The 11,459-nt window shown below is 45.3% G+C and overlaps 1 protein-coding gene across 1 annotated transcript; it reads right to left on the bottom strand.

Moving 5' to 3' along the window:
* Positions 1 to 10,627: 10,627 nt before the first annotated feature.
* Positions 10,628 to 11,221, bottom strand: LOC127330472 (uncharacterized). The gene has a single exon (XM_051356671.1). It carries the CDS (start codon positions 11,111 to 11,113, stop codon positions 10,862 to 10,864), a length of 252 nt encoding a protein of 83 aa, XP_051212631.1. The 5' UTR covers positions 11,114 to 11,221; the 3' UTR covers positions 10,628 to 10,861.
* Positions 11,222 to 11,459: the final 238 nt, after the last annotated feature.

Below are 11,459 nucleotides of genomic sequence, written 5' to 3'. Positions count from 1 at the left end.
TTGCGGTGGTGTCGATGGAGATGCTTTCCGGGGGCACTTCCCCGTCCCGGCGGCGTGCCGGAACAGAGACTTCTGTCCCCCAGATCTTGGCTTCGCGATGGCGGCGGCTCTGGAAGGTTTCTCGTACCGTGGCTTATTCGTATCAAAGATTTAGGTCAGGGGGCTTCTTATAGGCGAAGAGTCGGAGTCGGAAGGGCTACGGAGCCGCCACACAATAGGGGGGCGCGGCCCCCCTCTTGGCCGCGCCGGGCACCTGTGTGGTGGGCCTGTGGCTCTCCTCTGGTCCCTCTCGGGTGTTCTGGAAGCTTCGTGGAATTATAAGATGCTGGGCGTTGATTTCGTCCAATTCCGAGAATATTTCCTTACTAGGATTTCTGAAACCAAAAACAGCAGAAAACAGGAACTGGCACTTCGGCATCTTGTCAATAGGTTAGTTCCGGAAAATGCATAATAATGACATAAAGTGTGTATAAAACATGTGTGTATCATCATAAAAGTAGCATGGAACATAAGAAATTATAGATACGTTGGAGACGTATCAGCATCCCCAAGCTTAGTTCCTACTCGTCCTCGAGTAGGTAAACGATAACAAAGATAATTTCTGAAGTGACATGCTATCATAATCTTGATCAATACTATTGTAAGCACATGTAATGAATGAAGTGATCCAAAGCAATGGTAAAGACAATGAGTAAACAACTGAATCATATAGCAAAGACTTTTCATGAATAGTACTTTCAAGACAAGCATCAATAAGTCTTGCATAAGAGTTAACTCATAAAGCAATAGATTCAAAGTAAAGGCATTGAAGCAACACAAAGGAAGATATAAGTTTCAGCGGTTGCTTTCAACTTGTAACATGTATATCTCATGGATAGTTGTCAATGCAAAGCAATATAACAAGTGCAATAAGCAAGCATGTAAGAATCAATGCACAGTTAACACAAGTGTTGGCTTCTAAGATAGAGAGAAATGGATAAACTGACTCAACATAAAAGTAGAAGAAAGGCCCTTCGCAGAGGGGAGCATTGATTGCAATATTTGTGCTAGAGCTTTTATTTTGAAAACAAGAAACAATTTTATCAACGGTAGTAATAAAGCATATGTATTATGTAAATTATATCCTACAAGTTGCAAGCCTCATGCATAGATTACCAATAGTGCCCGCACCTTGTCCTAATTAGCTCGGATTTACATGGATTATCATCGCAATACATATGTTTTAACCAAGTATCACAAAGGGGTACCTCTATGCCGCCTGTACAAAGGTCTAAGGAGAAAGCTCGCATTGGATTTCTCGCTTTTGATTATTCTCAACTTAGACATCCATACCGGGACAACATAGACAACTGATAATGGACTCCTCTTTAATGCATAAGCATTCAACAACAAATAATATCTCATAAGAGATTGAGGATTGTTGTCCAAAACTGAAACTTCCACCATGGATCATGGCTTTAGTTAGCGGCCCAATGTTCTTCTCTAACAATATGCATACTCAAACCATTCAACTCATGATAAATCACCCTTACTTCAGACAAGACGAACATGCATAGCAACTCACATGATATTCAACAAAGGATAGTTGATGGTGTCCCCAGGAACATGGTTATCGCACAACAAGCAACTTAATAAGAAATAAGATACATAAGTACATATTCAATACCACAATAGTTTTTAGGATATTTTTCCCATGAGCTATATATTGCAAAGACAAAGAATAGAATTTTAAAGGTAGCACTCAAGCAATTTACTTTGGAATGACAGAGAAATACCATGTAGTAGGTAGGTATGGTGGACACAAATGGCATAGTTTTTGGCTCAAGGATTTTGGATGCACGAGAAGTACTCCCTCTCAATACAAGGCTTAGGGTAGCAAGGTTATTTGAAGCAAACACAAGTATGAACCGGTACAGCAAAACTTACATAAAAACATATTGCAAGCACTATAAGACTCTACACTGTCTTCCTTGTTGTTCAAACCCTTACTAGAAAATATCTAGACCTTAGAGAGACCAATCATGCAAACCAAATTTTAGCAAGCTCTATGTATTTCTTCACTAATAGGTGCAAAGTATATGATGCAAGAGCTTAAACATAATCTATATGAGCACAACAATTTCCAAGTATCCAGTTATTCAAGACATCATACCAATTACCACATGTAGCATTTTCTGTTTCCAACCATATAACAATTAACGAAGAAGTTTCAACCTTCGCCATGAACATTAAAAGCTAAGAACACATGTGTTCATATGAACCAGCGGAGCGTGTCTCTCTCCCACACAAGCATGAATTTATTCAAACAAAAAAACAAAAATAAAAACAAATAGACGCTCCAAGTAAAGTACATAAGATGTGACCGAATAAAAATATAGTTTCAAGAGAGGTGACCTGATAATTTGTCGATGAAGAAGGGGATGCCTTGGGCATCCCCAAGCTTAGATGCTTGAGTCTTCTTGAAATATGCAGGGATGAACCACGGGGGCATCCCCAAGCTTAGAGCTTTCACTCTCCTTGATCATATTGTATCATCCTCCTCTCTTGATCCTTGAAAACTTCCTCCACACCAAACTCAAAACAACTCATTAGAGGGTTAGTGCATAATCAAAATTCACATGTTCAGAGGTGACATAATCATTCTTAACACTTCTAGACATTGCACAAAGCTACTGAAAGTTAATGGAATGAAGAAATCCATCAAACATAGCAAAACAGGCAATGCGAAATAAAAGGCAGAATCTGTCAAAAAAGAACAGTCCGTAAAGACGAATTTTTTAGAGGCACTGGACTTGCTCAAATGAAAATGCTCAAATTGAATGAAAGTTGCGTACATATCTGAGGATCACACACGTAAATTGGCAGATTTTTCTGAGTTACCTACAGAGAACCCTGCCCAAATTCGTCACAGACAGAAATCTGTTTCTGCGCAGTAATCCAAATCTAGTATCAACCTTGCTATCAAAGACTTTACTTGGCACAACAATGCAATAAAACAAAGATAAGGAGAGGTTGCTACAGTAGTAACAACTTCCAAGACTCAAATATAAAACAAAATTGCTGTAGTAAAATAAAAACATGGGTTATCTCCCAAGAAGTGCTTTCTTTATAGCCATTAAGATGGGCTCAGTAATTTTAATGATGCACTCGCAAGAAATAAGAGTTGAAGCAAAAGAGAGCATCAAAAAGCAAATTCAAAACAAATTTAAGCCTAACCCAATTCCTATGAAAGGGAATCTTGTAAATAAATAAGTTCATGAAGCATAATGCAACAAGCATAGAAAGATAAAACAAGTGTAACTTCAAAAATTTCAGCATATAGAGAGGTGTTTTAGTAACATGAAAATTTCTACAACCATATTTTCCTCTCTCATAATAATATCCAGTATCTTCATGAGCAAACTCAACAATATAACTATCAAATGAAACATTCTTATCATGAGTCTCATGCACAAAATTATTACTCTCCACATAAGCATAATCAATTTTATTAGTATTAGTGGGAGCAAATTCAACAAAGTAGCTATCATTATTATTCTCATCAAGTGTAGGAGGCATAGTATAATCATAATAAAATTCACTCTCCATAGTAGGTGGCACCAAAAGACCACTATCATTATAATCATCATAAATAGGAGGCAAAGTATCATCAAAGAAAATTTTCTCCTCAATTCTTGGGGGACTAAAAATATCATGCTCATCAAAACCAGCTTCCCCAAGCTTAGAATTTTCCATATCATTAGCAACAATGGTGTTCAAAGCGTTCATACTAATATCATTGCTACTAGCATGCAAATAAGATTCCATAGGTTCTTTAACTTTCGCAGCAAACAATCCATGTCTTAACTCAGGAAATAGATTAAAAAGCTCATAGTTGCTTTCCATTATGCCTAACTAGTGAAATAAAAACAAGAAACAAAAAGATGCAATTGCAGGATCTAAAGGAAATAGCTTCGAGCACTTACAACGGCACAGAAAATAACTTAGTTACCTGGGACCGGAGTGTGAGTGCCTTTTACCTTTCCTCCCCGGCAACAGCGCCAGAAAATAGCTTGATGTCTACGCACACTCCTTTTCCTGTAGACAGTGTTGGGCCTCCAAGAGCAGAGGTTTGTAGAACAGCAGCAAGTTTTCCCCTAAGTGGATCACTATCGAACTCAGGGAGGAAGAGGTCAAATATATCCCTCTCAAGCAACCCTGCGATCACAATGCAAGAAGTCTCTTGCGTCCCCAACACACCTAATACACTTGTCAGATGTATAGGTGCACTAGTTCGGCGAAGAGATAGTAAAATACAGGTGGTATGAATGAATATGAGCAGTAGCAACGGCGCCAGAAAATACTTGACTGTCGACGGCGATAGAAAATAGCTTGCTGGCGTGCAGTAGTAATATTGCAGGAAGTAGAGATACAGTAAAACAGTAAACAAGCGGTGATTGCAGTATTTGGAAACAAGGCCTAGGGATCATACTTTCACTAGTGGACACTCTCAACATTGATCACATAATAAAACCACTCTACACTCTCTTGTTGGATGATGAACACCACTAATTGTGTAGGGCTACAAGAGCACCTCAATGTCGGAGTTAACAAGCTCCACAACATTCGATATTCATATTTAAATAACCTTAGAGTGCATGATAGATCAACACAACTATACCAAGTACTAACATAGCATGCACACTGTCACCAACAGACTATGAAAGGAGGAATAGATCACATCAATACCATCATAGTAATAGTTAACTTCATAATCTACAAGAGATCACAATCATAAACTACGCCAAGTACTACATGATGCACACACTGTCACCATTACATCATGGAGGAGGAATAGAGTACTTTAATAACATCACTAGAGTAGCACATAAATTAATAATGATACAAAGCTCATATGAATCTCAATCATGTATGGCAGCTCATGAGATCATTGTATTGAAGTACATAGGAGAGAGATTAACCACATAGCTACCGGTACAGCCCTTAGCCTCGATGGAGAACTACTCCCTCCTCATGGGAGACAGCAGCGGTGATGAAGATGGCGGTGGTGTCGATGGAGATGCCTTCCGGGGGCACTTCCCCGTCCCGGCGGCGTGCCGGAACAGAGACTTCTGTCCCCCAGATCTTGGCTTCGCGATGGCGGCGGCTCTGAAAGGTTTCTCGTACCGTGGCTTATCCGTATCGAAGATTTAGGTCAGGAGGATTCTTATAGGCGAAGAGTCGGAGTCGGAAGGGCTACGGAGCCGCCACACAATAGGGGGGCGCGTCCCCCCTCTTGGCCGTGGCGGGCACCTGTGTGGTGGGCCTGTGGCTCTCCTCTGGTCCCTCTCGGGTGTTCTGGAAGCTTCGTGGAATTATAAGATGCTGGGCGTTGATTTCATCCAATTCTGAGAATATTTCCTTACTAGGATTTCTGAAACCAAAAACAGCAGAAAACAGGAACTGGCACTTCGGCATCTTGTCAATAGGTTAGTTCCAGAAAATGCATAATAATGACATAAAGTGTGTATAAAACATGTGTGTATCATCATAAAAGTAGCATGGAACATAAGAAATTATAGATACGTTGGAGACGTATCAAGCTCACGAAGCCATTCCGCTTCGACAATAGCTGTATCTAATGCTGTGAGTTCTGTTTCCATAGTTGACCTCGTTAAGATGGTCTTTTGCAAGACTTCCAGGAAACAGCGCCACCACCAAGAGTGAAAACATATCCACTTGTGGCCTTCATCTTAGCATCTGAAATCCAATTGGAATCACTATACCCTTCAAGTCCTCTTGGATACCCGATATAATGAATTCCATAACTCATGGTTCCCTTTAGATAGCACATTACTCTCTCAAGAGCATGCCAATGATCATCTCCCGGGTTGGCCACAAACTGGCTAAGTTTGCATACAGCAAATGAGATATCATGCCTCGTAGCGCAAGCTAAATACATGAGTGAACCAATGATTTGAGACTATCTTAAGGGGGAAGGAGCTGGCGGATAAGAACATCGGTCACCACCATCTCGGTTGTCGTGGCTTCGAAGGCAAGCAGCCGGTATGGGACAAGGAGGACCAGGCCTACATAAACGCTGGCCTCGAGCCCCCTTTTGCCAAGTACAAAGACCCACTCTTCAGGGCATATCTCAGGTCCCGATACCATAGAGAAATGGATGGGAAACGTGTCATGAAACCTGATGTGGTGGTGGAAGTTGAGTTGGTCGCCGACGCGAAGGTGAAGGCACTTGAGAATGCAGTGGTAAGAAATTTACCAGCTTATTAATTTGATACTGCTCACCAAGTCCATTACATTCTAAAATTGTTCAAGTTACTTCTGTCAGTTGAAGGAACAAGCAGCCGCCGAATCAGCTGGCTCCTCGACCCAGACGTCGACGGGCAAAGTCCCGTGGGACACGCCTTTTATCAGGGGTCTGAACACCGTGAAGGAACGGCCGCCGTTGGACAAGCCCCACCGTGTCCCCGGCGCTGGAGGAAGTCGCAAGCTTGTCGACTATGGCTTGGACATGCCCGCAAGTACTAAGGAGTCGCGGCAGGCGCAGAAGGACCGGGAGCATGAGGCTCTTCTGAAAAAGGTGGTCGACTTGGAATCAACCATGGAGCAATGCGTCAGTGCCGCGGTTGCTAGCAAGGTTGATGACGCGGTGGCCAGCAGGGTCAATGAAATCATCCCTGATCTTGTGCTGTCGATGAAGAATTACTTCGCCGGCGGCCAAAAGGGACCGATGCCGGTGATCAGCCTAGGCGCCAGCAACTCCGACAACCGGCCTCCAACTATACACGCTCAATGCACACCCAACTTGGTATCCGCTAGAGAGGATTCGGCGGCCATGGGGGGCACCAGTAGCCCCTCAGTCACGTGCACGCCTGGCCTCGGTCCTTCGACGCGAGCCGAGCTCGACGCCCTCACGGTAATTAATTTAGCCTCTCAAGCCTCTACAAATTAGATACTTTGTCATCGCCCCTCTCTGACCTACACATGTTTTCACAGGAGGACGTGACTCCTTGCACCTTCCTACTGAATGTGGATAACAAGTTGAAGGATGTAGCGAGCGGCAGTGTCCTCCTGCCAAAAAATCGGACGTTCCACTGCGCCAGGATGGATGATAGCATGAGCCGGGTTTGCGTGAACCGGTCGTTACCGGGATGCCAAGACCTCCATCCTCCTTATCAACCCCCGGAAACGGAAACCCCACTCACTCTCGGGGACCTCAAGAATCACATCCTTCTATGGCCGAAAGCCCTAATTCGGCTGAACACCGCCGCCTCAGGTTCGGAGGCAAGCTATGGCAGGGTCACTCCTCAGGATGCGACGGCTGCCCCAAGTCCTCCACCGGCTGGTGGTCCTTTTTAGCCCGATAGCCAGCCCGACAGTCAGCCCGAGAGTCAGCACGGCAACGCGTTGGACATCGATCAAGCTCCAATCGATACGTTCATCGCTGAGATGGAGGGCGACGGGGTTTCTCCTTACAAGCCACCCGCCGATCGTACGCTAAAGAAGAAGTTGTTCCTTTCACAAGAAACTCCCGAGCAGGAAGACACTACCGCCTTCACCGCTCCACCCCGAGTTGGGCTTACCCCGAGGACACTCCTTGGTGCGACCACAGAGGGTATGAAACAAAATGCCACTCCCAGTTGCAGTAAGAAGAAGGTCAGGAAGCGGAAGAAGTCCGGAGATGTTGCCGCAAGCAAGAAAGTGGTTAATGACAAGTTGCCGACCCCGTGGAGGAAGATGCATCACCTAGGCCAGCCTATGCTGCCGGCACACATTGTCCAGCAGGTGACGCCGGATATGAGGAGCTTGCATGATGCTGTTCTAATGAAGGAGGACCTACTTCTTCGAGATAGAAATCCCTCGTACCCGGTTTTGACGGCCAAGGTGCCCACTGGCTTTGGCTTTGTCACCACATACCCTGCGGACTTGATGTTCATTCGATATGAAGACAACTTCAGGCTCTTGAACATGCAACAGCTCGACCGAAACTTGGTCCGCCTCCTATCGCTCAGCATGGCGCACGATATCGCCATGGAGAACACAGCGGACATCGCTATCATGGACCCCTTCTACATGACTCCAACTGTCGTCCAGAACGAACAAGCGTTTCTAGCGAAGTACATCAAGGATTTCTTGGTGTTAAACAAGGATAAGAAATGCTTTGCCATACCATATTTCCGCGAGTAAGTATTTGGTTACTAGAGTACCCTCTATTACATTCTTTCATGAATTTCCTTCATAGTTGATCGAGTATGATGATTTATTTCCATTTTGGGCAGATTCAAGTACTGCACCCTCCTCCTTTTTCACCCGTATCATTCACATGTCAGTTACCTCGACTCCGGGCTTGATCCGGACAAGGACTTCACCGACCTTAAGTCTACACTTGATAAAGCCCTCAGCGGCTTCATAGCCGAGGTTGGCATCGACAAAATCAGGCATGAGAAGAAAGTTAAAGGTTGCTATGTGTGCAACCACATAACCAAGTTCCCCTGCCTCAAGCAATCGGCGCATGACAATGGGATGGAGGCCTGGTTTGCCATCCTACAGATGAGGTCAATTGTAAGGTCTCAGAACGATCTCTTGTTGCCATCCAGTCTTCAGCGGATGTTCGTGAACATGGCGGACACCACCGATGAAAACGTGAGAGCCGAGTTCCGTGCCATCCAGCGGACCATTTGCACAATACTCTGGAGGGATGTCTGCGGTAATGGTGGCTTGTTCCACTATGGTCCCGCACTTTCTAAGGCCGAGATAGAAGGCCGATTAGAAGATGGATGTGACGACAGAACATTCACCACGCTCGAGGGCATCCGTCCCTTCCCGCTGAAGCCGACTTGACTCAAAAACTTTTGTCCTTTGCAAATGTTAGTCATAAAATTACTTAAGTAATTTCCATGCTTTTTCTTTGCACTAGTACTCTATGTTATATCTCTCTGTACTAATGTACTAACAACTTTCATTTCTTTTTTCTGTGTTTGCATAGATGACATACTATGTCGTCTACCACGGCAGGGTTCCTGGAGTCTACGAGGACTGGGAAGACTGTAGGAGGCAGGTCCACCGTTTCAGCGGTAACAGTTACAAGGGGTACACCACTTTGGAGGAGGCGGAAGCTCGATACGCCAACTTTCGAGCGGGACAGAGGAGGGAGATGTGGAGGACCCCTTTCATCGTGATGATGCTTGCCGCCACCGCCTCTATAGTTTACTATGTCATTGTTGTTTAGCTAGGTCGTCGACTGGACTTGTATGTATTTGTGTAATATGTGCTACTTCGAGTCGTGATGTTTGAACCATATGGTCGACACTTGTGTTATTGATGCATGCATGCATGTTATGGACATTTCGGGACTTTCTAATGATGTGTATCTTGCTAATGATGTATATCTTGCTGTCATTATGGTATTTGCCTGTATATTCTGTGTATATGCTATGAATTCTGGTATTTGCCTGTAATTCAGATTTTATTTTTTTGCTCCTGTTAATATTACCGCTGGCGAAATGGGAAGGCGCCGGCGGTAACAGCCTGATGCTCCTGTTAACGTTACCGCTGGCGAAATGGGAAGCGCCGGCGGTAAGGATCTGCAGCTCCTGTTAATAGTACCGCTGGCGAAATGAGAAGCGCCGGCAGTAATATGATGCCCCTGGCGAGATGGCAAAGCGCCGGCGGAAAGGCTTACCCCCGGCGAATTGAGTGAAACGCCGGCGGTAACGGCCACTTACCACCGGCGAATTGGAAGGCGCCGGCGATGAGGCATTACCACCGGCGAGGTGATCGCCGGCGAATGCGAAGGCGCCGGCGGTAAGCCATTCCTGGTCGCCGGCGGTAAGCCTTTCCCTAGTAGTGGGGGAGGAGGCTTTAGTCCCGCATGTTTAATACCGGTTGCGCAACCGGTATTAATGGAGGTTGCGAACCGTGACTATTGGCCCTTTTTCCACCAGTGGGTGCATGCACACACAGAAAATGGGCTATTGGTCCTCCCTTCTGGGCCTGCCTTCCAATCAAGCAGCAAACCAGGCTCGAGAAATACCAAACCCTATTTTTCTGTTAGTCAAATCCTGCTTCGCCCCAAGCAAAAGAAATTGCCCGGTCTTCGCCCTATGTACAAAACCGATGGAATCAGCTGAAGCAGTTGATATGACCCAAGTCTTGAACACCAGTCTGCACTTTAAGCAAACATAATTTATGACTAATTATATTATTGTTGCAGCGTACTACAATCTTTATGTATGAATTGTAGCACTGACATGTGAGGTCCAGCTGTAAGTGTTGATCTCAACCGGGCTAAATATTTGATTAGATAACCAACTAGTGAAAGCGGCAACAAAGTTTACCAAAACTAGTTAAATGTGTGACAAAGATGTCTAACTGGTAGTTTCAAAAAAAAAAAAGATGTCTAACTGGTGGTTTTTGCGAAACTGGTGTGCAAAGCTGGTGGAACTCAAATCCTTTAAGAGAGTTCAAAAGGCTCAGTCCTCGTGGTCTTGCCATCGGCTTTCATCATCACATGAAACTCTTTTCTTTCACTCTAGCCTAACATTTGTTTTCTTTCTGGAAACCTCTCAACTGACGAACTGAGCGGCTCATTTGAGTGAAATAAATAAGGGAGCGTAACATCCAACTGTGAAGCATCAACAATCCTTCATCATCTGAGAAAAGCCAAAAATATGTCCAAGCCGAACAATCCACAGAATGGTGATACTACAAAAGATTACGGGGGTCGCTCCGTGAAAAAGAAGATTCAGAAAACTAAACAAAATCTAGCCTACTGCTGGGTGCAGCTGACATATGCACAAAGCAGAGGAAGCAGCTTCCATGGCGCCCCGGTTGCCTCGCGCTTGTACGGTGTACATCTTAGCTAGCACCGCATCGACTCCCTGATGGCCATGGACGCCACGGCCTTGGCCCATGCGACCAGCTCCCGCTTCATCCTCCCCTCGTCGTTCCGCAGCAGTGACACGTCCATCGCCATGGCCCGTCCCTGCACCAGCATGTCACCTCCCTCGGTAGATGAACCACCGGCGCTGTCCCACGACCACGGCCTCGCCACCTCGACGTCGGGAGCGCAGCCGGTCGCCGGCGGCGGCAAGGCCCTCCCGTCCAAGGCCATACTGTTGAGCTGATGCTTTGTTCAGACTTTGAAATATATGGAGCAGCCTTTGTTGCCGGATCAGTGTGGCTCGGTTAGTGCAGATGGGGAGTTTGAGGACAGGGCACACTGCACCTGCACGCTCCATATATGCTGGCGATTCGCCGCGGGCATGGGATGCACGAGTAGATGCCCGTATGGGCGATCGAAATGGGACGTGTACGCGCCAGTGTGTGACGGCACAACGTTGACACTTCCCTGTCCTGCACAGGTGGCTAGGAAACACGCTGAAATTAAGCGGTTGGTTGGGTGGACTGGATGGGAACGGGATTATGATATGTTCATCAGGTGTGGTACAGTAGGTACG

Source organism: Lolium perenne, chromosome 2, assembly GCF_019359855.2.
Source record: "Lolium perenne isolate Kyuss_39 chromosome 2, Kyuss_2.0, whole genome shotgun sequence".
Lineage (NCBI taxonomy): Eukaryota > Viridiplantae > Streptophyta > Magnoliopsida > Poales > Poaceae > Lolium > Lolium perenne.
Note: the sequence above shows the minus strand (reverse complement) of the source record. Positions and strands in the feature narration are given on the sequence as shown.

Excerpts from the sequence above, each read along its gene's own strand:
- LOC127330472 (XM_051356671.1), bottom strand. The coding sequence starts at position 11,113 with ATGGCCTTGGACGGGAGGGCCTTGCCGCCGCCGGCGACCGGCTGCGCT.